Genomic DNA, 26,686 nt, shown 5'->3' with positions numbered 1-26,686 from the left:
TGGAAAAATTAAGCAAGGAAGGTTTATACATCTGTGGAAGGTCCAGGGTGAGAGAAAGAACTCTGGTCTGTTGGAGGCCAGTGTGAATGCTGTAATTAATCACCATGATTAGCACTAATGGCCTTGGTAGCTTCATGTCCTGGCTTCTTCGTGCCTGGGGGAATCCTTTGTTCAGAGGTGTTAGCTGCCCCTGATTGTTTCATGTCTGGAACAGACACAAGTTTCTTCTCTCACCCTGGACCTTCCACAGATATATAAACCTTCCTTGCTTAGTTTTTCCAATATATCTCACAACCTCTGAGGATGCCTGCCACAGATGTGGGAGAAACGTCAGGAGAGAATACTTCTGGAACATGGCCAGACAACCCGGAAAACACACAACAACCCTGTGATTCCAGCCATGAAAGCCTTCGACAAGACCTTTATGAGATGACTATGTATGTGAATAGTTATAGAAATGTAGAACTTGTGGGTATGGTGATGAGGTGACAACTTCAGTTTTAGGATGGTTTTGAGGATAAACAGAGGAGGGAAGATGTTAGCTAAAGCCAAGGTGAATAGATAACCATATGAATGGGGAAAAGATAGCAGCATGACGGTGGCTGGGAACTAAAAAGGTGATGTGATAAAGAGAGCCCACATGAGGCTGGGGGGTTAAAAAGCATTAGAATATGTGTAGTGTGCCAAGAAACCATTGTGTCTGTTTAACTCTACTATTGATGGATTGGAAACGGAATACATTGATTGGAAAAAGAAACAGCAGAATTAGAATATCTTTTCAAAGAACTGTGGATATAACATTAATATGAAACATCAGTTAGAATAGCTGAATTATGTGGATCATGGGAGAATAAAAACCATTTATGGATAGATTTTGTTGTGATAGAAGTTTTCTGTAAAATAGCAAAAGGGGTGATTTAAAACTTTTTTTTACTTCTCTGTGTTTTTTGCAAAAAAGCAAGAGATGCTTCCCCTGCACATTACAAATGTAATTGAATGTGTAGTTTAGTTTTAACGTGTCCTTTCTCATTCCTTGAGTTTGTATTGACCTCTGCCTATGGTTTCATTTTTAATTAATTTCTCAATTTGAAGTCATCACATGGTGACTTTTCCCTACAGCTTTTGGATATCAAAATGGAATGTACACCTATGTCATTTACTATGGATAAGGAAATAATAAAAAATCAGTATTTTTCTCCTAGGACATCATGACATTCTTGGTGGGGGGGGGGGATTAAAATAAGGTACATTGGCATACTGCTGTTGGATATTCTATGAAATTGATTTAAATTGAAGCATGTATCATAAATATAGCACAAAATATTATCTCAGTTCTCTACCTATTAGGAGCTAAGGAAGCCTTTCTATGGTCTTCAGTAGGCATTGGATTAAGCCCAATGATCCTTCCTCTCCATGCTCAGTTAAAGAAATGCCCAAGAGATAACAGTATCTGTGCTATCAATATTCAATGTCTGGCCTCCTGCAGTTAAGACCCATGGAAAAATCAATGTTCCAGTGAGCCATAATTTTTGAAAGCACCCGTGTCACATTATCCATTGTTGCCCTGTCTGGTATTGGTAAACCAGAAATAGGTAAAGATCTGCGGGAACCCTTTTCTGAATGTATTTTTAGCCACTTAACTAAGGAAAAAAATTGGATGAGATTGGGTTAATCTTTTAAGTGCAATTATTTATTGATCGGGCTTTGAATCATCACACTGGTACAAATGCCCCGTTCGCCTCTTAGCTGTGTTTTGCTTTCAGTCAGTGAATTATAGAAAATGAAGAGTGACATTAAACAAACCGTCTTCAGGAATGATGATCAAACTGCAAAAGATGAAGAAAGGGTGGAAATTGGTGTCAGCTTTCCCCCATTCAGAAGATGCAGAGATTTAAAATAGCGTTTCGTTTCAGTATGATGGGATGGAGCATTCTGCAAAATGAACAAGTATTCTGTATCATTTAGAAGGAAATTGCAGGAGTAGTTCATCCCTTCAATAATTAGGAAGGGCTTGGGTTGGGAGCAGGATGAAAGAGGAAACACCCTTTGCCATTTAAACCTATGGTTTAGCTCTTTCCCCTCACTGACAGCACTCATCTTTACTATATAATGTTTCCCCATGGCAATGAACAATACCTACTACCTTGTGAAGGTAATAACATACTGAAGTAGGTATTTTAAGACCAACCCAGAAATAGGAAGATACATATATTTCCCATATGCATGAAGGAGCCCAAATTCACCTCTCTCTTTCTGAACAAACCAAGAATAGCTATGCTTTTGAGCAACTAGTTTCTCCCTCCTGGAATGAGGTCAATATTTTGGAGATGCCAATTGCCTGGTAGTTACGTAGTTGACAGGAAGGGCATGAGGGTATTTTTCAGTATATTGTTAAATCTGTTATTAAGGCTGGGAAAATATGTCAGTTTTGCTTCTTTGCAGAACTGTTTTGATTGCTCTCTTAGCTCCCCCCCCCCCCGAAGTCATCTTTTTGAAACCGTAATGCTAGAATCAGATAAATGGTGGGATATAAAATTACATAATACAACTGCAACTATTTCCCCAAAATTCTTGAAGTTCTTCATCTTTTTTTAAATGAACAGAGATATTGAGCTCTGACAGCTACAGAGCAATGGGATGGGACAGCCATCACTTTTAAGTGTTGCTTCATGGCTAGGGGAAGCCATGGTGTTCCTGGTACAGAAGGCACACCTTCTCTGAAACATCACAAGTTAGTTCAGTGTAAGACAGCTTGCCCAGCTTTGATAAGGTTAGTGCTAGAGTCTTGGACTGCAACTGGGGTTCAATTCCTGCTCGGTCATTAAACCCATTGGGTGACAATAGGTGAGTCAAACACTCAGCCCAAATAAACCTTGTGATAGGTTCTTCTTAGGGTGCATCCAGACAGCCCCTTAAAAAGGGGGCTGCCTAGACGACGTCTGTGAAACACACGAATTAATGGCAAATTAATTTGATAGTGGGTTTATTCCGTGCCTTATTGGAAGGCACGGGATAAACCCACTACTAGCGGAATAAACCCAATATCAAATTAATTTGCCACAACTAGGAAAATCCTGGTTTACGGTAAATTAATTTGATAGTGCATTTATTCCGTGCCTTTGTAAAAGGCACGGGATAAACCCACTACTTCCACTGTCTGGACTGCAGTCCAGACAGCAGTCCCATGATTTTCCAGGCTAAATTAGCCTGGAAAACTGCAAGGACAACAACTCCCTCCCCAAAGGCCCCCCAAACCCCTTTAAAAAGTAAAATAACCTATTTGGCCTCCATTAGAATGGTCCTGCAGCTCTCCTGACATGTAGGAATGACGTGCCAGGAGAGTGGGGGGCGGGGGGCAGGAGGAGGAAAATTGCTCATTCCTACACACCAGGACAGCTGCAGGACCACTCTAATGGAGGCCCAGTAAGTTATTTTACTTTTTAAAGTGGTTTGGGGGGCTTTTGTGGAAGGGGTTACAATGTCCGGGTGTTCTCCTGGAAAGTTCTGGAAGAACATCTGGACACTCACCCCAGAACGCATGGGCTTTCTGGGATGTGTGTGGATGGGCACCCGGGAACATCTGCATTTTTTAAACGCGAATGTTCCCGTGATAAATGCCTGTCTGGAAGCGCACTTAAAAAGGCATTCAACAATGGTAACAGGTTACACAGTCTCCCAAAAAGCTCATTTATTTGTGAAATGGTATATACTACTGGAAAAATGCATGAGCAAAATTCTGTCTAAGGGCCCTTCCACACAGCCATACAACCTAGAATATCAAGGCAGAAAATCCCACAATATCTGCTTTGAGCTGGGTTATTTGAGCCCACACTGCCATATATTCCAGTTCAAAACAGAAAATCTGGGATTTTATTCAGCTGTGTGGAAGGGGCACGAGATAGATAAATACATAAATCATTCCAGAGGTTGGGAACTAGACTTCTTACTTTATATGCAGTACAGAAGATGGGGCACATAGTCTGCCATTACCTGCTTAGAAAGGAAATTTCCATATGTACACTGTGTGTTGTGTTGTACTGTTGGTGGCTATAAGAACTCATGTATGTGACTTTTACGACGTATGTATTATGTGCACTTTTTCTATAGAAGTATAGTTCCTGCTGCTGATTTATTGTAAAGGTGATTCCGGTTATTATTTTAGCACATCACTGATTATATGCAGAGTCCATAGTGTGATGCCTTTTACTTTCAAATATCAGAATTCTGTTCATATTATGTTTTGACTTAAAACTAAGCTAATCAATACCACACCGAGACTAGTTTCTGTGTCTGTCATTTTTTTCTTTCACATTCACAGTCTCAAATAGCCATGAGGGCTTGGTTAGTCATGCCGGATTAAGACATTGCAGGCTAGATTCTCTTTTTTTGGCCTTTTTGTTTTGTTTGCATTGGCAATTCTATTATGATGTTTTTTGTGATAGAGGATGAGAATCCACATACTGATGATAGCAAGGAGCAGCCTTTGGACCTTGAGTGCAGGTGGTACATGCCTTGGCAAAACAGAATCTGGGTTTCTAGAGTCTAAGTGTTAAGTTCCAATTCCCACTCATATGGACAAAACATTTCTCATCTTGAAGGTAATCCTTCCCATTGGTCTCTGTTTTGAAAACATACTTTTGTGCAACCCCCCCTCCCTTTTTCTTGTTGCATGGGTGCATTTGCTGATTGCCACAAAGGTGATGGCCAGGAATTGTGGAAGTTGGAGGCCCAAACAGCTGGAGGACTGCAGATTGAAGAGGCCTGCCTTAGTCTAATATGCAAACCATAGCGTTGTCCTGGCTTTTAATAATATCTATATTGTTCGAGTCTATATTGAGCCAAACCTTCTATGTTAGTGTCTCCCATCTCACAGTATCTCGATCTTTGTATTGGCTATCTTTGTATTGGCTATTCTACTCCATCTGTAGTCTCTTTTGTGGCCTTTATCTAATACGTTTTGAAGTAATCTAAAAGACTTTTTTCTTAGCATTTGGACTTAGCACTTGCTTCACTCTGGCACTTGGATTGCTAATTTAAGACTGCTAGTTTTATCCTCAGGCACCGGTGTGTTTTACTAATTTTAAAATTTTTATTACGTGTCATTTTATGCATGTTTGCTGTTTGTAAATTTATATTTTTATAGTCTATATGTTTATGTATTATTTTATGTTTGGCACTGGTAGTGTTTCTGTGAGCCATCCCGAGTCCCTTCAGGGAGATGGTGACAGGGTATAAATAAAGATTATGATGATGACGATGATGATGATAATTATTATTCTAGGAAAATACACATCATTTTTGAGACTTCTTCCTAGGCAGTCTATCAACTCTATACAAATATCTTGCTTTTCTTTTCCAAATCCATTTTCTTTGTGTAATGTACATTTCTTGTATCAAAGGAAACCCTCTCCTATTTACCTCCAAATGGCACACTGGGTTGCCCCACCTTGCTTTTGGTGATCTCTACCTTTCCCAGCCTACAGTCAGGAGCCCCAGACCTCAGGAGGGAGATGAGATCTTGATCTCAAAAGCATTTTGCTTTGCTTCTTTCTTACTTTGCTTCAAATGAGAAAGTGAAATAGTAATGCAGCTGGATGCATTCAGCTGGCACTTTGAAGGCTACCTCACCTTTGCCATGTTCCCTTGCAGCATTCATTCCACCATGAAGGAATTCTGGGTCAATCTGCTTTGTTCTGTTTTGTTACTGAAAGCTTTGTCAAAGTAGAACACAAATTATATTGGATCCAGACATTAGTTTCACAGGGACTCATGCCAGGATGAGGACTTGTTCAGTGTGGACCAGTTGGCTCACAAGTAATTGTAGTCTTTTCCAGTTCTATGATTCTATGAGAGTATGGTACTAATAATGCCAAGGACAATGCCTGCTGAGAGGAGTGAAGGTTAGAGGAAGGCAGTGAGTTCTCTTTTCTTTATGTGGGATTGAACCAATAGGTTTATCAAAAATGGAAAAGAGTATCGGCATACTGCATCTGGAAGAAACAACATATCCAGCAGAGTGAATATGAAAGCTCATCTCCATGGCATCTCCCTTGTATGCTGCCTCAAAAGGTGTGAAAACTTTGATTTCCATGGAACACCTCAAAATCAGGCAACTCTTTATCTGAATACATGTAATCTCTGCTTTATGGTTTTTCACGTCAATTCCCACTGTGAGGGTCAAGATGAATCAGATTGCTAAGACCTGGAATCATTCAAATATACATTAAGAAGAGATCACAAGGGCCATCCAGTCAAATCCCCTGATGTATAGAAATAAATAACCATATCACTCCCAACATATGGATATGGTCTTGTCTTCTACTCATTTTTAAAGTAGCTGCTTTGCATGTGTCCTCTGACCATTGGGACCCCTTTGTGCTCTTCCAACTCTACTTTTCCTGTATTAAATTCAATAGTAAATGTATGCATAGCCTTACTGAGTGTGTCAGTTATCTTAGCTAAAGGAATGTTTATGCTTTGTAATCTTTTTGTTTAAGACAAATATACATCCAAAAGCAACCTTGCATCTTTCTCTGCTTTGGTCTAGAAAGATGATAAAAGGCACAATTCCACATGCTGTTGCGCTGGTAGGTCTTTCAGTTTCTTTTACATGCAGTAGTCTGTCCTTCTCCCATATCTGTTAATTAAAGGATGCAACTGCCGCTATGGTTTAAGAGCCAGTGTGGTGTAGTGGTTTGAATGTTGGGCTAGGGCTGTGGGAGACCAGGGTGTTTTGACATGGAAACCCACTGGAAGAACTTGAACTGGATGGCCCTTGTGGTCTCTTCCTACTTTATTAATCTTTGAAGTTATAGACTTTCATCCTTAGAGGAAAACAATGCCAAACTCTGAAAAAACAATTTCAAGAAGAGCCAGCCTAGGGTAGGATAGGATTGCCAAATATCAGAGCTGACTTGAAGGTACATAACTACAGCAAAATTATATGTGATTCTCTGTTTGTGACTCTTAATTGCTACCACATAAAATTATTACATAGGTAGTTTGCTTTGCAGAGATGGTAAATATGTTAAACATTTAAAACTCTAGTGCATCTATGGTCAATGATATGCTGGTTTGGAGACTGATCAGTTGATATGATGGGTGTGCTGGCATAGCAGTGCCAGGAGATTTGAATTCCTTTTCTTGCACGGCTAGTTTGTACTTATTTCAATAAGGTAGCTTCTTTCTCATTCATAGGGCCAACAACTTGGCAATCTTTGTTAGAATCTTTAAACTCTCCCCTTTTCCCAGGGTTTTGGAGGGAAAGGGGGATTTTGTTCAGTTTCACTGTTTGAAGCCTTATGGCAGGATGTGTGGGATTCTCTTTCCCACCTGCACAAAAGCTTCACTTCTCACAGCTTTGCTGGGGGGAGTAAAGGAATAGTTCCACAGCTTTGCTGGGGGATCAGAACAGTTCCTACAACCTTTGTGGGGTAGATTTAAAGGACATCTTCCAGCTTGCCAGAATCTACAGCAACCTTGTCTGGTAAGGGACCACTCGGGCTATCCATAACTCATTGTGGAGCCAGGAGCAAGGGCCTCACGCCAGCAAGGTAAAGAAAGATTGCCCAGGGAGGGGTCAGAAGATTTCCCTAAGGAAAAAAGGAAACAGTTTACCAACAGTTGCCTGTCCTTGATAGCAGATTGAGGAAGCTACCGGTTTTCCAAGGTTATAAAGCATTTATTTCATTTTTTTGAAGATTTAAGCCTAAATAAAGAACCTTGTTGAACTTATTTTGAGTCTCATTAGAACTTTGTGTTGGGAAATCTATGGACCCTTCAGCTGAGGCACCCCGGCGTCCCATTGGGCATACAGAAGGCATGTCCTGTAAACAGACATTATTACAGGTCCAGTGTGCGACAGCACAATGGGTCTATTGACTAGTGTCCCAACTTTCTCTGGCACAGTTCCCTTTCCCATCCCTACTATTTTGCTTTCTTACTTGAATGGTTTTCTAGACAAATTGGCTTCCACTTTACAACTAAGGTAGGTGGGTGACATTTCTTTTCTGCACAACAAACTGCTGTGCATATAAACTTCTCTCTGAAATGTCTTGTTCACCTTTGCACCACCCATTTTCTCTGTTGGAACACACACTTTAGGGTTACTTTTAAAAAGATATAAATAGCAATATTATTTTTTTCCTCCTTTCTACTATATTTTCCTTTTCCTCTTTCATTTAAGGAAGTAATGAATTATAAGAAGAACCTGTGGGAGTATAAGAGCTGTTAGATGCTTTTCTATACAAAGCTTTATTCTCTGTTCTGTATACCCATGCAAATATGCTAAGGCCGTAGTCGCTACACTACTGGTTCTCAGCCTTGGGTCTCCAGGTATTGTTGGGTTTCAATTCTCAGAAGCTGAGAGTTGTAATTCAACAACATCTGGGACTCAAGATGAGGACTGTTGCTCCAAACCTGGAAGATGTATATGTGTACTGTAGAATTAATGGAGCTTGACACCACTTTAACTGCCGTGGCTCAATTTTATAGATCATAGGAGTTGGATCTTGTCCAGGCCCATACAGAGAGTTACAGTCTTTCTGATAGTCCAGATTCAAGCTTTGTAAGATGCAAAACCCAGTTCAGCATGCTAAAGGAACAGAAAGGAAGACTGTCTGTGTTCCAAACTTGCAGTGTTGTTGAAAACCTTTGCTTTTCCAGGGCATGTGCCCTGTAGTGGAGCATAGATAAGTCTATATGTATGAAGTCTGGACTCCAGGGTGGACATGTTTTTAGCTGCAGGAGAAGTACAGGATCTTTCATGGGTATGGATGGCTGCCATATATTTCCTCACTCCAGTGCAAAATGAAATTTTGAAATATGCTTTTGAGGAGAGCTGACTAGCTGTGACAGATTGAAAGGTTCCTACCTGAGAGTGGAATGTGATGTCACAGAAAGGGCACTTCATAAGGATCTATTTCTGCTCTGCCATTTTTGGAAATGGCTGGTGAAAACCTGTGGTGTCTCAGCTGGACCCTTAAGTGCTACAAGTATTTGCTTCTACCTCCTATCTGCCTGAATTCTTGACCTTGGGGGAATTTATATGCCTGTCACTCTGAACACTGCTTTGATAGTTTTCTCTGCTTCACTTTAAGATATAAAGAGTTGCCTTATACTGAGTCAAATCCCCAGTTCACCCTGTCTAAAGTTGTCTGCCCTGGTTGGCATCTGCTCTCAAAAGATCTGGGCTGTTGTAGTTGAAAATGGGTTTAGAATTGCAGTGCTGCTGTTACATTAATATCCTTTCTGTGTCACTTGATAGCTATGTATTTCTGACATTGGTGGCTGTCTTGGAAGTAAAGGGAATTTGACACATTCACCTAGTTTCAGGGCTGGACTCAAATATTTTGTTGCTCAGTTTGTTGATCAATCAATACCCATTGGTCACTTACTTCTTTGTGGTAGATGCCTGACATATTCAGCATATAATCTAAAAGAAGACTGTTCAAACACACTCTATCATGTAGATTAGGAATCTTGACTCTGCAGGGTTATGAAGGGTTCCTGATGACACAAAGGAGACAAATTTCCACTGAATGCATTGGAGCAAGAAAGAAGAACTGATGAGACTGGGGGCAGAGCCAGCAGTTGTGGCTTCAGTGAACCCCATGAAGAAGTGCTTCTGAAAGGTGTTCTGGACAGGGTTGATACCATGGCTTTTTCTGACCCAATGATCATATTGGCAGGAATGTAGATACCATTCAGGTGTTGTTTGATGGCTTTTAACCATGTGCACTCATTGCAGGTACCTGTATGGCTAGCAGTGTGTGTGTTAAAAGAAGAGGGAGGGAGGGAGGGAAGTCAAAGTCACCAGGGCTGACGGGGACTTTACAGATGCTTTTTACTTACAGGAAATTCAGGACTCTGAATAGACACAGGCCACTTTGAGGTGTCACAGTGTCCTGTACTACTTTTTATATTATTGTATTATTTATAACTATTCTTATATCATAAGATGCAGGGGTTGGGAACAAGCTTGGCCTTATTCTAATTGCTGTGCACCTGTTATTTTGGGATCTGCAGATCCTTTTCTTGGCATTGTGTGACTCATTTTGTTTTGATGGAGAGCTAAAGGTGATCTGCCAGAAGGAAAAGTGCTCTCGGTGTGTACTTAGGTTGTAAAGGCTGCCCGATGGCTGAAAGCATTTCTATTGGAAAATGAAAGAGGAATTTAACTGCTACATTGTGCCTCCTCTGGTCCAAGCAGAGAAGGGCTGTGGGTGCGCACCTCCATGGGTGAGTAGGATTCAGTGATGAGACTGACTGCAGTGTCTGAAACCAAGTAGGAAAGAGGATGAATTGAAGGCACCAGTGACATTGGCACATTAATATGATTAATGGCACAGCTTAATTTGCATGGATGATTCATCGGTACACAAAAGAGAATTCTCAAATTAGTGGCTTTGCGGCAAGACAAGCGACTTTGAAAGGATTTGTTTGAAAAGGACGAGTAAAAAAGAAGGAAGCCTCTTTTAAAAAAAATTTAAAAATTCTGGGCATTTTGTCAGATGTAAGATGTAATGAGATTATGACCCAAATTGGAGATATTTAATATCTTTTAACTCTGTACATTATGTATGCACAAGGCTGTTAGCTGCTTTCACTCCCAGATGTCAGGGATGACTTAATTTGATGCTTAAGACAGGGATAAATTTCATTTAGGCCTTCTCTGATTACTTTAAAAATACAGACTGAAATGAGAATGAAGTGCCCAAGTCAGACAAATATCACCGCTAAAGCTCCGTGGCTGGATGGAGAAATATCTTTTATCAGACCACAAGAGGGCCTCCTTGCTACATGAAATGCTCGAAGTCACACTTTCCCTTTCCTGCAAAATTTCTGCTAACATGTATGGTATGGAAGTGCAGTCATTTTGTGTTCTGTTAGATATTTGTTTAATGCAATTCTTTGCCCTGGAGTGGAATGAACCACCAATCATTGCAGAGGTTTATATTTATTCATTGTCTCTGGAAAGTTTACCAGTGATGCATTAAAATAAACCAAATATCTGAATGCTGAGGAGCCGTTTTCAAACTAGCTTCTGCCCAATGTGTTCTAAAGAACCTAAGCATTCTTAGAGTGGTGTTTTCTCAGGTTAAAAATAGCATTTTTATTCATGTTCTTCCTATTTTTATGGGAGTTATGGACACCTAACCCCAGTGAAAGTGGAAGGCTGACTACATTTCTGTTTTCTAGACAGACCATCTTACATTTCCTTTCACTACCTATGGCTCTCTGCTACACTGGAAAGCCTTTCTATTTCTTCAGGGATTGCAAGATTCTTTATGGGATTCTTCTACTGGTGATGTTGAGGATTGAACTGTAGACCTTTGATATGCAAAGCAAGTGCTCCCAACACTCCTCACTGTTTGAAGTTCTTTGCTGTTCTGGTGACATCTTTCACCTCTGTTTTTGTGACAAAAAGGCTGAGTTTTTCATTGAACGCTCTGGCATAGTGGCCACCCACTTTTACTTTTGTTAATATTTTACTGATGTGCTGTCTTCTTCCAGAGAGAGTTTTGATTTTGACAGAATTGGTTTCATTTAAACCAATCTCTTTAAATCACGATTTAAATCACTTCACTAAATGACTCAGTTTTAATGATTTAAATTGTAGTTTAAAATCACTAGCAAGGAAGATTATATCTAATCTCCATTTAGCTGAAAGTAATTATTGTTTAATATAGCCTTAATCCACATTCAGATTTGAAGATTTTATTAAAAAGTAGATACACACCTAAGCAGCGATTCCAAATTATATTTAGATTAATGTTCCAGTTCATCAAAAACTTGGACTTCTTGCATTTGTGTCCCGACTCCTACACTTTTTTCAGATTTACCCCATCTCCCTTGGATCTCCATCCATTGGTCTTTTCTATTTTGGTGCTTAGAAAGAGGTGAATCCTTGCTAGTGAGGAGAGTAAGGACATTATTGTATGAGGTTTGTATCACATTTGAGGCTTCCTAGCCATGAATGAAAACACTTACAATTGCATGACATCATTCTAAACTGACTGCAAATAAAACTGCAGATTGTGGTGAAGCATATGTTTTTAGGAATGCTGAATGTGTGTTCAATGAGTTTTCAAAGTTTTTTGAGCCATGCGGCAATCTCAAACTGCTTCTGCAGCGGCTTTGGTCAGTGTTGATTGTGGGCATGTTGTGAGTATTCCTTCTGTCCTCTTCAGCTCTCCATAAACATGCATTTTTGATGCATTTGTTAACAGCAATATATGGAGTTGGAAGATAACCTGATCGAACCTGTATGTCAGACTTTAGGGCTTTAGGAGCAGGATGAAGGTGCCTTGAATCTCAAGCTGGTGGGAAATAATACTAATAGAAAAGAATTGGAAGTTTTATAATTGGTATTCGTGAATCTATCTTTGACCCATGCTCCTCTTTTCTGATAGTGTTAAGAAAACAAATCAAATTCAATGTGGTTTTTTTAAATAAAAAAATTAAAACATGTATGATTTCTCCCAATTCCTTTCTGAAGCAAAATATCACTTTAGAGAACCTTCATGTGAAGAAGACAGAGGAATGTTGCAGCCTTGGAGGCCTCTTTTAAGGATCCAGCTCTCTCCCTCCATCTCAGAAACACAATGGTCAAGGAGCAATATCTGTTGGAGTGTGACTGCTATGAATTCCCAACTATGCACAGGTTATTAATGTGATAGCTGTTTATATACATCACAGAAAGGTCATACAGCTCCAGTGACCTGTGACCCAGGTCTAATGGTTTGAAGTTACTGAAAGTAGATTACTATTGAACATTGGAAGGAACTTCTTGACAGTAAGAAAAGTTTGGCATGGAAGCAATATCCTGGAGAGGAGTTGGGGTCTCCTTCTCTGTACCTTTTCAGAAACTGGCTAGACAGCTACTTTCTGGGGATGCTTTAGATGGCAATCCTGCATTGAACAGGGAGTTAGAATCGGTGGCCCATAGGATTCCTTCCAGATTTATTAGTCTGTGACTTTATGACCTCATTTGATAGAAACTACACAACCTTTGACTTCCTCACCATCTGGAGAATTGGGCTGCACATAACAATCTTGGACTTACTGTATCAACAACCTCATAGGAACATATAATCATGTCACAGCAATGGAAGATGTCTCTAAAGAGGATAGAAGGTGAATTCTACTGTCCTTGTGTGGTCCTGTATTGCATTTATAAAATGTGTTTTGTCTGAAATGATGGAATGGTTGCTGGTATGTTATGATTATATGATAAGACACATTCGTTATGAGTCCTGTAATGGTTATTCTTTCGTTTCTTTTTAGCACTCATTGTACATTAAAATTAGGGCCAAAGACCAATTAAAAAAGCCAGCCCAGTTTCAACAAAAAAGTAGATCAGAAATAAGGATAATTGGCCCTTTAGGGAATTACTGCTAAATATCCATTACAGCTTGCATTTGTTTAGCCCATTAAAAGGGCAAACTCTCTTGGACAGCAGGTTATGTTCAGAATTTGGTAAGTATAATTTGCCTTTAACTTCATCTCTTGCTTGCCTTGATGCTTAAAAAATTTACCTGATCAGCAGCAGTTTGAGGTATTTTATTCTGTGTTCAGATTCATGTAAAAGCTCTTCAGGCATTACAGTGAATAACAGAATATGTAATATTCAGCATCTATTTATCTGTATCTCATCAGCTCTGCTTTAATAGCCCTCATTCTATTACACTTAAGAATACTTCTGTGTTTATTTGTTTCATAGGTTAATGTGACGTGTAAGCATATCTTAAATGCAAGAGAGAGAGAGAGAATAAGGGGTAAAGCTCTTCCTTTTACAGACTGGGAGAAGCTGGGGAACAATTCACAATTAAATCCACATTCATAAATTCCTTAATTGGTGTAGTCATCATCTTTAATTGCTCATTATGAAGGATACTATAAAATGCACTGGGAGTAAATTGTTAGCAGATGATATTATAGCGGGCTATAAAATGCATTTTGTAATGTGTAAATATTGATGGGGAGAAGCAGAATTTAGCTGAATGGAATAATGTGATTTAGGAACTGATTGTAATCAAAAATTAGACTGCAGCTCTTCCGCTGTGAGTGTAAGCCGTTTCTTTAGAGTGTTGTCGTTTAATCTCTCTGTTGGCTTTGGAGAATGAGTTTGCCAGTTTAAGGGTTGACTGTGGATCTGTTCCACACCTGAATGCTAATGGTCTTCTGTGAATGTGGTGTAAATGCAGGCAGAAACAGGAGGGCCTTCCCACAGCCATTAAGTAGTGGCTGGCTAGAATGAGATTAGTATCATCTAAACGCTCTACACTTGACTTGCTGCATTCTGTTCATAGGAGACCCAAATGAATGAGAGATGCCCCAGAACTATAGAATTAATGCTGTTTGACATCACTTTAACTGCCATAGACTGATGCTATGGAACCATGGTTGTAATTTTACAAGGTTTTTAGCCTTCTCTGCCAAAGAAGGCTGGTGCCTCACCAAATGACAACCATAGCATTGAGCCATGGCAGTGAAAGTGGTGTCAACTTGCACTAATTCTACAGTATAGATGCATCAAAAGACATCCTGTTATGAATATCCCTGTCAAGGTCTTGCAAATGATGGCCTCCTTTATTGAATCAATACATCTTTAATGCATTTTTCCTCTTTTCCTATTGTCTTCCACTCCACTAAGCATTGCTGTCACATGATTTGTCCAAAGTACAATATTGGACATTCCATAACTTATTGCAAAACGTAACTTATTGCATAAGTTATTGGAACATCACTGCACCCAGTCTATGGGCACATATCCTTTTAGAAAATGTGAATCTCCATGAATATGTGGAGACCACATTTGGAAAACCACTAGTCAAGAAAGCCATAACCTTGTTAGAAGTCAACTCTTGTATTAATAACTTGTGTTAATTCACCATACAGGCACATTTCTTAATAAAGTTCATTTACAGAGATGATAAAGTTCTTCTCTCTGTGTTGAAAACACAGGGTATTGATTTATTTACTACATTTATATGCCGCCCTTCTCACCCCAAAGGGGACTCAGAGCAGCTTACAGATTCCATTCACAATACATTATATTAGTAGCATAGTACAATACTAGCATTAAATTACTATATTGTATTATATTCATTACATTGTAATATTATTAGTAGGGTATCAGTCATAATCAATACCCCATAGTCTTTAGTATAGTTGTACTCATTGAAGTCCATAAGCAAATATTTTAGTCTCTAAACTGACTTCTCCACTGAAGTCCAAACAGCAACTTGTATGCATTTACCTCCTCTGCGGTCTGATGCAAGACATCTGCTCCCATTGAAGTCCAAACACATACTTAATATAAAATGGAGTCCATAGTCTGCACATGCTCAGTATAATCACATGTCTAAAGCTCCTCCCACACCAAAGAGGCAAATCAACATACATATAGAATACAGGTTACCAAATAAGCACATTAACAAACAATAGCCTGGGAGGTTGCTATTTCCAACATGCAATTGGTTGTTGTGTACTTTCAAATAGTTTATGACTGTAAACCGCCCTGTGTCCCATCCGGGAGATAGGGCGGTATATAAATAAAGTTTTATTTATTATTATTATTATTATTTCCAACTTGTAATGACGCTATCATGGGGTTTTCTGGTGCTGAGAGTGTGTGACCCGCCCAAGGTCACCAAGCGAGTTTCCTTGGCTGAGCAGAGAATTGAACTTTGGTCTTTAGAGACAGTCAAATATTCAAACCACAACACCCTCTGTTTATGTACAATAGCCCACATTGATCTCAGTTTGGCTTGTAGGGAAACTTAAGTCTTGATTTTTTTTCCCCACTCCAATGCATTTGTATTTTTGGTGATCCATGATATTTAGAGAATGCTTCTCTAGTCCACCACTACATTTCAAAGGAGCTCATCTTTCTGCCTATCTTTTTCAACATCCAGTTTTCACAACTATATATTGAAATGAAAAATATTTTTGCAAGGACAAGCTCAGCCCTCTTGCTATAACAGGGTCCTCAAAGTTGTGGCACAGAATGAGGAACCCTTCCCTAGCTGATATTTTTCAAATCAAGGATCCAACAAACTGAAGTATGCTGTTTTTCTTTGGAGAATGCACACACCACTTGATGTGTTTCTGGGTTGGGCTCCTTCTAAGAGAACAAAGCTGTAAAAACGAGAGGCTATTATTCTCTTTCCTTACCATGGTACCAAGTCTTTGGGGAATGGTTGGATTTGCAAGTCACACTGCCCCAGAAGAGCATGTGCCCCAGAAGGTCAGGTGTGATCTTATTTATGTTATGTTTGTGTCATTACTGGCCTTCCCAGTGTATCCCAGTCTGCTGCAAATGGTGACATGGCAGCTGGTCTTAAGATATATTTTCCACCATGCAAAAAGACCCCATTAAGACTAAAGCACCCTTGATCTTTTTTTGCCTTATTCACAGTGTCAAGCTTGCTTTGGTTCCTTTTGTGCAATGAAATCAGGTAGTCTCTTCTCTGCTTTGGAATAATTATAGAAGGGAAAGGAAATTTGAGGGAGAATGGGCAACTGTTTCAAAAGGTTTGCAGGAAATTGGATTAATTTGCCAAAAATTAAAAGTATATTATAATAAAGTTTTATATTTGCTTTTTAGTTATAGCTCATATTTTACTTTTTAATTATCTCATAATTACCAGGAAAACCAGCATGACAATGCCACAAGGGGGCAAGAGGGATCATAATCTCTGTATACTTACTATGAAGACTTAATATTTCTTTGGAAAAACCCTCAAAATTTTCACTTTATATTTCAAATCAGCAGGAAGAAGTAGTGCAGAACCGAATAACGGGTTGACCTTCATCTGGCTAGGCAACTCTTGACTTTTGTGTTCTGTTATTGGTTAGAGGTGAATCATAGGGTGCACCTACACTGTAGAATTAATGCATCTTGACAATGCTTTAATTGCCATGGCTCAGTGCTATGGGAACATGGGCTTATAAATCTCATTGCTACTTATTGACAAAGCCATTTTGAAGGCAGTGAGTCACTAGGGGAGACAGGCAAAAAAGAAGGTTTCTATTCATTCCTTCTGGAATGTCACTTTAGCCCCTAATAATAATACACTTTATTTATATTCCACTTTATCTCCCCAAAGAGACTCAGCCGGATTACAGTATACACATATAAGGCAAACATTCAGTGTCTTTTGCACAATGAACAACAATGACATACAATACACAGACAAAGGGAAAGGCCTTCCCCTTTTCACTCTGTCATTTGGAGGCGATGCTCAACTCTGGCCATGGAGAGGTGCTGTCGTTCCATTTTTCATGCTGAGGAGCCTGTTGTCCGTAGACATCTCCGATCGCGTTTTGCTGGCATGTCTGCATGGAGCGCTCTTTTACCTTCCCACCGAGGTGGTACCTATTGATCTACTCGCGTTGCATGCTTTTGAATGGCTAGGTTGGCAGAAGCTAGGGCTGACAGTGGGAGCTCACCCCAACTCGCGGCTTCGAACTGCCAACCCTCCGGTCAGCAGATTTCTTGCAGCTAGCAGTTGAACCCACTGTGCTACCGTTGCCCCATAATCAGTTTTCTAACCCATTCATCCTCCCAAGTAATTTTTACAAAGTCAAAGGGATTACAGGTTATCCAAAATGCTTGGGTCTAGAAGTTTCCCAAACTCCCATTTTTAAAAATACTTGCATATACATAATGAGATGTTTAGGAAATGGGACCCGAGTTTAAATGCAAAATTCATTTATGTTTCAAGCACACTTTATACACATAGTTTGAAGGTAATTTCATCCACAATATTTTTAAAAATAATTTTGTACACACAACAAACATTGTGTCAGTATCTCAGCTCTCCATGTGAGCAATTTTGGAGTATTTTGGATTTCAAAATTCTGAATAAGGATACTCAACCTGCATAGGCGCTATTGTCAGGGCCAAACTAGCATCAACATTTGGTGGACCCTGAGTTCTGTCCTCTGGCAATGACCATTCTTCCTATACTTCCAAAAGAAATCTGCCTCTCATTCTATCACCTCATATCCTAAACTGCTGAACTCAAAAACAAAATAATCTCCACTGTAATGAAAGTCATTGTTTGTTTGCTTGTTTGTATCCCACCTTTTCCCCCAGCCTGGGACCAAGTTAAAATGAGATGGAGCTAAACACCTGATGATTAAAAATTGAGGCACAATTTTAAAAAAGCTATCATATTAAAGTACATACAATATTAAATGTATAATGTTTTAAAACATAACATTAAAGTTACAAATTAAAATCTTTGACAATATTGGATGTAGAGATGTAACAGTTCTGGAAATTTTGAAGTCATTTTTCCAATGATTTTCTGGAGAAAATAGAGTTTTGGGAGAGGAACCAAAATATATGTGATAACTTTCAAGTGACCCTGTACAACTTTAATTATTTTGTTTTTTATGAAGTCAGTGAGTGAAGTTATTTAAATGCCCAACATTTACAAATATGCACTAAATTTGAGAAACAGTCTGGAAGGGAAATCCCAGCAGTCTTCGTGGACATATGTCCCACAAAGTCACGAGCCAAGAAAGTCCCTACTACTTCATTCAAATGCACAAGTTTTTCCTTTGATTGTTTATTCTTGCTGCTTTTCTTGCCCTGGGCTCAGTTTAACCTTCAGCTATCTTGATGCCATTTTGATAGGGCTCATGATAATGCACTGCCACCAAAAAGACTTTACATGTGTCCACCATAAAACACATTCAAAAGTTACAAATGTGTGTGCTTTTAATGGGATGTGGGAGCCACATTAGATGGATCCAGCTCTTCCATGGGGTAGACTGAGGCAAGGGTCTCAATTGACAGGCTGGAAGGAACGGCAGTATCAGATGTATTGCTACCACCCTTCCTTTTGTTTCTTACTTCCCACTACTAGCCCTTTATTTTACAAGATGCCAGCAGATGCCATGCACACACCAGGTCCATGCCAATGGCACCATGAAAAGGGTGGGTGGGAAGTTAATAGATGACAGTAGTGGTAGATGTTGCAGTGAAAGTGGACCTCTCGTATTGCTGCACCACTTAAGTAAGATTCATCAGTTTCAGGAAAACTGCTTCACAAATAACTCTAGAATAGGAATGAGAAGTAGTGGAGCAGGCACTACTGAACTTGCTCCCTTGCAGTTCAAAGTGAAGGCAAGAACCACTGTAGAAAAACCTTGCCTGCTACTGTATTCTTGCATAATGCTGCAGATGGCACTGTGTTAACAATTATATCAAGGAGCAGGTCTTTTTTTACAGCTTCTTTATGAGCCTTAAGTAATGGCTCTCCAATCTGATTTCTTCCACAGGACTTGGATGTGGATGAAAATGTAGGAGGTGAAGAAATGCTGGCGCATATGTGCAAATGGGCCTTTGGATGTACTGCAGAATATGTATACTGACAGAATCTATTGACTACAGTAAAAACCTGGAAACATTGTCAAGGTAAGGCAAATGTTTCCTCCCTTTAAGAAGTAATAGTGATTTCTGGGATGGGAAACAGGGAATATTAGTTACTTATATTTGATCCCAGGCAATTGCAAATCCATGCCCCCAGTGGCACAGTGGGTTAAAACTCTGAGCTGCTGAACTTGCTGACCAAAATATCGGTGGTTCAAATCCGGGGAGCAGGGTGAGCTCCTGCTGTTAGCCCTAGCTTCTGCCAACCTAACAGTTTGAAAACATGCAAATGTGAGTAGATCAATAGGTACTGCTCTGGAGGGAAGGTAATAGCACTCCATGCAGTCATGCCGGCCACATGACCTTGGAGGTGTCTATGGACAATGCTGGCTCTTCGGCTTAGAAATGGAGATGAGCACCAACCCCCAGAGTCAGACACAACTATACTTAATGTCAGGGGAAAACCTTTACCTTTATCTTAAAGCATTATTATTCTGTTCAAATTTCCTAATTCTAAAGAATCAGGAATCTTACTTTCTCTGAGTTAACTTTCTCTTAACATCAATTTTTAAAAATAACAGGAAGTTGCCAGTGTTTAAACTTGTTTGAAATTTTTAAATAGAAATCTCAGAATCTTCCTCCAAATGCAGATCCTGAGCCTTGCTGCCAATATTTGCCATGAGTTCCTCCATTACTGTTTTTCTGCTTTCCAAGCAATGCTGTAGGACTGACTCAAGCCATCATCTTGATTTCCTCAGCTCCAATAAATACCCATTTTGGTGCCCAGTTGATACTGCTGCTCAGTGCAGTGACACCACAGCCAATGGACATGAGGCCCAGAGCTGGGTTATAACATGAATTTGTTAACCTGTGTTGCATAACTTGACACTGGAGAAGCTATATCCTTTATACAATATGCAATCATGTTAGAGACCTGCAAAAATGCTTTATGGGACACTGCAAGAGATCTCAGGTTGACCAATACAAAATTCAACTGCAGTATAGAATCATAGAAGCATAGAGTTGAAAGCAACCATTATGCCCATCCAGCCCAACCCCCTGCCATGCAGGAATCATAGTATTCCTGACAGATGGCTGTCCAGCTTTGATTTAAACCCCACCAGTTAAGGGACATCATGCAAGATGTTCTGTAGTGCAGTGTAGGTTTCCATTGTTGCAAGAAAGCACCATGGAAGGTGGGGATACTTCTCCACCTGGGAGGAAGGCACTCACGCTTTTCTCCTTTTCTTTGTTCAGGGGTACCAGTGTCCTGTGGTTGTGCAAAGTCAGCCTATCCCACAGTGCGCCATAATGTTATGCATCACAACTGTTCTGTAACATACACTCTTTGTGCTACTTTTGCATTGATCCCAATGGTGCAGCTATGTCACTGCCCCTTAACACTACAGTTTTAAATGGCACAAATCATAAGTTGGTTTACGTTGCCATAGATTCCCAACAGGTTGCCAGCCACAGATTCTTGCATAAAAGCTGTCAAAGTATTCATTCTTAAACAGTCACACTTTTGGTCTCTCCATAGATTTATCAAAACACTTTGAAAATGCATTGTCTAAACGTTAAATGCCAAAGACTTTTTTGTGAGCAACAGTTAATAGCACTTTGTGGTTTTACTTCATATGTTATTGGCTATTTTTATTCATTTTAAGTGATATTTTAAATTTTGGTGATTTGACCCCTCAAATATGTAGCTGCCCTGTGCCTGGGGTAGCAGTTGTTACATCTTAGGAAACGACACCACTCTGCATATACTCAGAGGCAGCCACATGCTCATTATAATCCTTAATATTATGAAGCTTAAACATGACTACACACACACACACACACACAACTGTGTTCTTTTTTACTACTGCCCAGGGAACAGATTTACTGAACCCCTTATTTCAAGAAAAAGCAAAGCCAAAATCATTTTAAAGGATTCAGATAATTTCTGTTATGAAGCCATTTCTTGAAACACTGTGGCATTTTATAGAGAGTCCCAAATGATGTGGGGAATGAAACTCACTTTTATCTTCCCAAATAGAAATGGTCCCAAAGACGGGAGTAGAAGGAATCTAGACCTTTGTGTACTAATTAGATAGCTGGCCAGTTTCAGGTATGTGATAGGGCTGTTTAAACACCAATATATCAACATGAGAGCAAGCAGTGGTGCCATGTCATGAATTGCCTCTATATTTCTGTAGAGCAGTGGTTTTCAACCTGTGAGTCCCCAGATGTTTTGGCCTTCAACTCTCAGATATCATAATAGCTGGTAAACTGGCTGGGATTTTTGGGAGTTGTAGGCCAAAACACCTAGGGACCCACAGGTTGAGAACCACTGCTATAGTTGAGAACAACTGGTGACACCATTCATTTGGAGCAGTGAATTCATGATGGTTGTAATGGCAGTGATCTTATATCACAGAATATTGTATAATATATAATGAGATTCAAGGGCTGGTGGAGAACCGGGTGGCAGGAATAGAGAAGGGTTTAGCTGTACCTCCATAGCCAGGATCAGAAACATGACATCATCTGCCAAGATCTGCTATGATCCTCCATAAGGCTTTGTATACAATGTCATAATGTTGCATCTAATTATGGGGAAATAGCTATATGCTTCTTTGATCCCTACTCCTGCCCTCCACCAGCAAGTGAATGACTGTGGAGGGGGCTGCTGCAGTTAAATGGTGTCCTTGTGAGCTGTGCTTGTTGCCAAAGGAGGAAGAGATATCCAGCCTCCCTCATGATCAAAAGAAAACATCTGGAGGCATCAGCTGGATTTGCATTTGTGTGTGTTACTAATAGGACAGAGAGCAGTGAGAGCTGCTTTGTGAGGTTGATGGAAGCTATCCAAAGTTCTGAACTCTGCTATCAAAATAGAGAAAGTCTCAGGTAGAGTATATAACCGAAAGACGAACAAACAAATCAGCGAATGAATATTCCCATGGTCTATTTTCACCCTTTGGTCTTTTTGCAGGCTTGAACTATCAGGCTAAAGGAACACTATTTTGCAGGGCCTTCTAAATGCAAAATAACCTTTATTTTGTCCATGATGAACCTCCTGGCGGAAGCTATATTATAGTTATCCTAGGAACAGAACATTAAAATAACTTCAGACCTTTGAACATCCTTTTTAAAGTTCTCACAAAACCCCAGAGCAGATTGCTGGCATGGAAGCCACCAGCTGCTATTATCCAGGGAGAATTCTAGTCTTTTAAATTTAAATATTTATGTTCCATTTTTCTAAGGTGGCCTCCATGAGAAACAAACATGCAGCAATATGATAACAATAGAACAATGTTAAATCATGATAAGATGACTCCACTGCAGCATAATTTGTTAGAATCCTTCTTACATTCCAGATGGTCTCAGCAGCTCATGGAAGAACAAGGGTGAAGGGGAAAAGAAGAATATTGTGTCTCCCTTGTATTCCAGTTCAAGTTCAGTGGTCAGGGAGGTGATGCAAGACCAAGGTTAGCTTATCTCAGATGCCCAGTGCCTTTTCCCAAATGTGAGACTGCTTCGTACAAAAGAACAATCATTCGGTGAGCCATTAGTTTTATTTCCCAGCCTGAGGGCAAAGCACAGAGGAACAAGTGTACTTTGTTCTTCACTGAAGTGGCAGTTCTAACACCTCAAAATGAAATACTTAACTGCTGAAATGGATGTGGGCATAAACAACAGATCTTAGGAAAGGGGGAAAAAAAGAGTGAATGCACACAAGGACCAAATTTACCTACATTACTAGAAAACAATAGGTTCTTTCAACTTAGACTAAACAAGTAGATCTGGGAAGTTTCATAACAACTTTGTGGTCTCTGAATTTCCATTTCTTTTCATGCTGCCATAAGAGCCAGGAGGATGCATTGTAATCTTCTTTTATCCCAAAGGTCTGGAGAAATATAAAGTTGAGAGGAGAACAGGTTTTAGCCTGTCATGTCAGACACAGTGGACTGAATTCCCATTTCATCTACCCACCCCATTCACCGTGCTCTATATCACAAGCTATTGTTCTGTTTCATGCAGCTGAACATCTGATTTGGACTGTGGACACATCTTTGCTTGGTTGCCTCTCTGTGCTCGACTCAGCCAGAGGGACCAGATGGCAGAGCAGCCTCCTCTGACCAGGGTCCAGAGCAATGATAATGTCAGTTCTCTCATGCTGTTTGATTCCCAGGTCTGCACTCGAGATGATAAATCTCTCTTCATGTTACTCATGGAATTGATCCTACAAATATACAAATGTTTTACAACCTTTCTAAACTGGTGGTCATTTTACATCCAAGAATACAAGCACATCCATCCTATTCTCATATTTTATCTCACATTCATCATCACTTTTCTTTGCCAAATATAATAATGAAAGACACACTCAGGGTACATACACCTACACTTTAGAAATAATACAGTTAATGCTATCAAATCCTGGAAGTTGTCATTTGGTGAGGGACCATCAATATTTGGCAAAAAAGCTTAAGAACTATGTAAAACTACACTTCCATGATTCCACAACATTGGGCTATGGCAATTAAAGTGTGTCAAACAGCTTTAATTCTACAGTGTCAATGCACCCTGATTCATACCAAAGATTCAGCTCAGCATCCTCTATTCTAGAGTGACCAACCAGATGTTCCTGTGAGATATCCACAGACAAGACACGAGGCAACAGCCTTATCACACCACATGTATCAAGTCAGGGCACGCTTTAGATGGAAGGTTTCCCAGAGTTGATCCATGTGGCATGCAGCAGCTTCTCAAGTATTCCATTACCCTCCATCTAAGCTCAAAAAATAGGTGCTAGAAATCAGTGCCATGCCTTCCCCTGGCATGGCTGGCTGCCAGCAACCTACCGGTGCAGTTGTAGTCTAATGGTAGATGTAGGGCCACATATTCCATACCAAGAGGAAACCTTTACTTGTCCTAGGAAAATCCATACTGTTAAATCTAAGCCTTCATAGGTTTTATCTTCTTCTTTTTAGTTTGTCAGAGAGCCAGTGTGGTACAGTGGTTTGGGCATTGGTCTGGGACTCTGGAAACCAGGATTTGAATTTCCACTTGGCCAAGGAAAGCCACAAGGTGACTTTGGGCAGATCTCACATTCTCAGCCTCAAAAAAAGACAAAGGCAAAACCACTCTGAACAAATCTTGCCAAGAAAACCCTGAAACAGGCTTGCTTTCTATTTGCCATAAATCAGAAATTACGTGAAGGCATGCAAAGTGGAGGAAATAAAGATCTCATGACAAAAAAGAATACACACAGCTCATATTCCTAACCTCATAAAGGCTCTGCACAAAGAAACTCGCAGTGGGATGAAGATGAACTTTGCACTCTACTCATTCTCTTCTTATTAAGAAATATGTCAGGCAGAGAATTGATTCTGGTTGAGCCGTGGGTGTCATTCTTCCCTCTTAAATATGATATTTTCAGTACTACATTTCGATTAATTCCCAGCCTTGTCACTGGCTCCCCTGCCCTCCTTGTTTGCAGCTTTTGGGTTTTGATTTGACATGACTCGCACTTTACCTCTGGTTCCTTTCACTCAGTGGCTTCCTTTCTTCTTTCCTCCCTCCCCTCCTGCCTACAGGATGAGGTCCTGTGCCAAATCAATGCTTCCGGCTCAGTGGCTGTTCCTGGCATATGTGTTAATGGTGTGCTGTAAATTGTTGTCTGCAACTGGCCACCATCCCCGGGGGCATCCAGGTAGGAGCTTTTAAACTCATTGCACACTGCTGTGGCCAATTAATAACACTCGCCGAATGTTAGATTCCACTTTCAAAGCCATGGATTATTGATGAAGCTGTTTGACAATGTGTTACAACCAAAGCACCAAAAAGCAGGGTGGGGTGGGGTGGGGTGGGGGGTTTAAAAAGAGGGATTGTAAACATACACACACACACACATGCACACACAGAAACATACACACTAACAGGAGATGACTTATTGCTAAGACTTCAAAGAGAGTTCACAGCACTATCGAATGCTGGACAATTTTCTGAGCAAATTTACAACTTCTAGTTTTGGAAATGGTGTCTTTATCACTTCTACAATTCAAAAACACACTAGTAAGGGGGGAAAGGAAAAGAAAAAACCAAGCAGGAATATGTTCTTGGAGATCGCTGTTGGGGAAAATAATTGTTTTCTATGTACACTTCAGTGGTTAGGTTATTTTTTAAAAATATAATAAGCTGATTACTATAAGATAAATTCCTTTTGTGAACAGTTGCAGTAACCTTAAGCAGTTGGTGGGATAACAGCCTGCTGTAGCATGAGAAAGGCAGATGGTATTATGAACAGTGCAGCAGGCACTGTTGAGCTCAAAGACCAGAATCACAGAGGTCGGTTTCACTTTTTAGAGCTGTTGCATCAGCTGTTGAGTGGTCAACATGGAAATATTAGTGTCCAGGTAGAGATGTGTAGCTCTAGAGTGGGAATGATGGATGGCATTATAGCTTCATGGACCCCCCCCCCCCCCGGCCTCCAAGACCATGGAAGTTACCTGCTCTAACTGACATTAGTTTCATGGATATGGTTATCATGGTTTTCCAGCAGAGGCTGGATGGTGATCTGTCGAGGGTGCTTTGAATGTGATTTCCTGCTTCTTGGCAGGGGGTTGGACTGGATGGCCCATAAGGTCTCTTCCAACTCTATGATTCTATGATTCTGGGGTCAAGCAATAGTGGCTGGCATAAGGCATATATTCTGTAGCAAAAACTATATGTTATATAATGATTATGTGTTTTTAGCTATGTTGTTACTCATTTTGAGCCACGAGGAGAGGTGGGTAAAATATAATGAACTGCCATATTATCCAGTTCAAAGCAGATAATCTGGGTTTTATACAGCAGTATGGAAGGGGCTGTAGCAAAAAATAAAATAACATGTTGCTCTTAAAATATTTAGTTGGATGGCTAATGGAGTTTTAAATCTCAAAAAATAATGAGAAAGGGGTAATGGTTCATATGAACAACACAAGATTCACAAGCAGTGGCAGACTGGATCTAACGAGGGGGTGAGCTCCTGTCTGTCAGCTCCAGCTTCCCATGTGCGGACATAAGAGAAGCCTCCCACAGGATGATAGCACATCCAGGCGTCCCCTGGGTAACGTCTCTGTAGACGGCCGATTCTCTCACAACAGAAGCAACTTGCAGTATATTCTCAATTCACTTCTGACAAGATAAAAATGTATGGACCCGGTTATGGGTCCATACCTCTAGGTTATGAATGTGTAAGCGCAATATTCCAAGCTCCATTTCTGCCTCTTTTGTTGAGCAGAGCCTGATTAAGGGTATAGCAAT

General features: G+C 40.1%; 1 protein-coding gene across 2 annotated transcripts in view; it reads left to right on the top strand.

Annotated features, from left to right (window-relative positions):
* tafa4 (TAFA chemokine like family member 4) overlaps positions 1-26,686 on the top strand; it is a 168,027-nt gene that overhangs the window by 42,887 nt on the left and 98,454 nt on the right. For both annotated transcript variants that reach the window (XM_062969691.1, XM_008105399.3), the window contains exons 2-3: positions 19,300-19,435; positions 24,976-25,091. In XM_062969691.1, the coding sequence (XP_062825761.1) occupies positions 19,356-19,435; positions 24,976-25,091 (196 nt within the window). In that variant the 5' untranslated portion in view covers positions 19,300-19,355. The remainder of the gene's footprint in view (positions 1-19,299; positions 19,436-24,975; positions 25,092-26,686) is intronic.

This window comes from Anolis carolinensis, chromosome 2 (genome assembly GCF_035594765.1).
Source record: "Anolis carolinensis isolate JA03-04 chromosome 2, rAnoCar3.1.pri, whole genome shotgun sequence".
Classification (NCBI taxonomy): domain Eukaryota; kingdom Metazoa; phylum Chordata; class Lepidosauria; order Squamata; family Dactyloidae; genus Anolis; species Anolis carolinensis.
The sequence above is the reverse complement of the archived record's forward strand: the minus strand, read 5'-3'. Positions and strand labels throughout refer to the sequence as shown.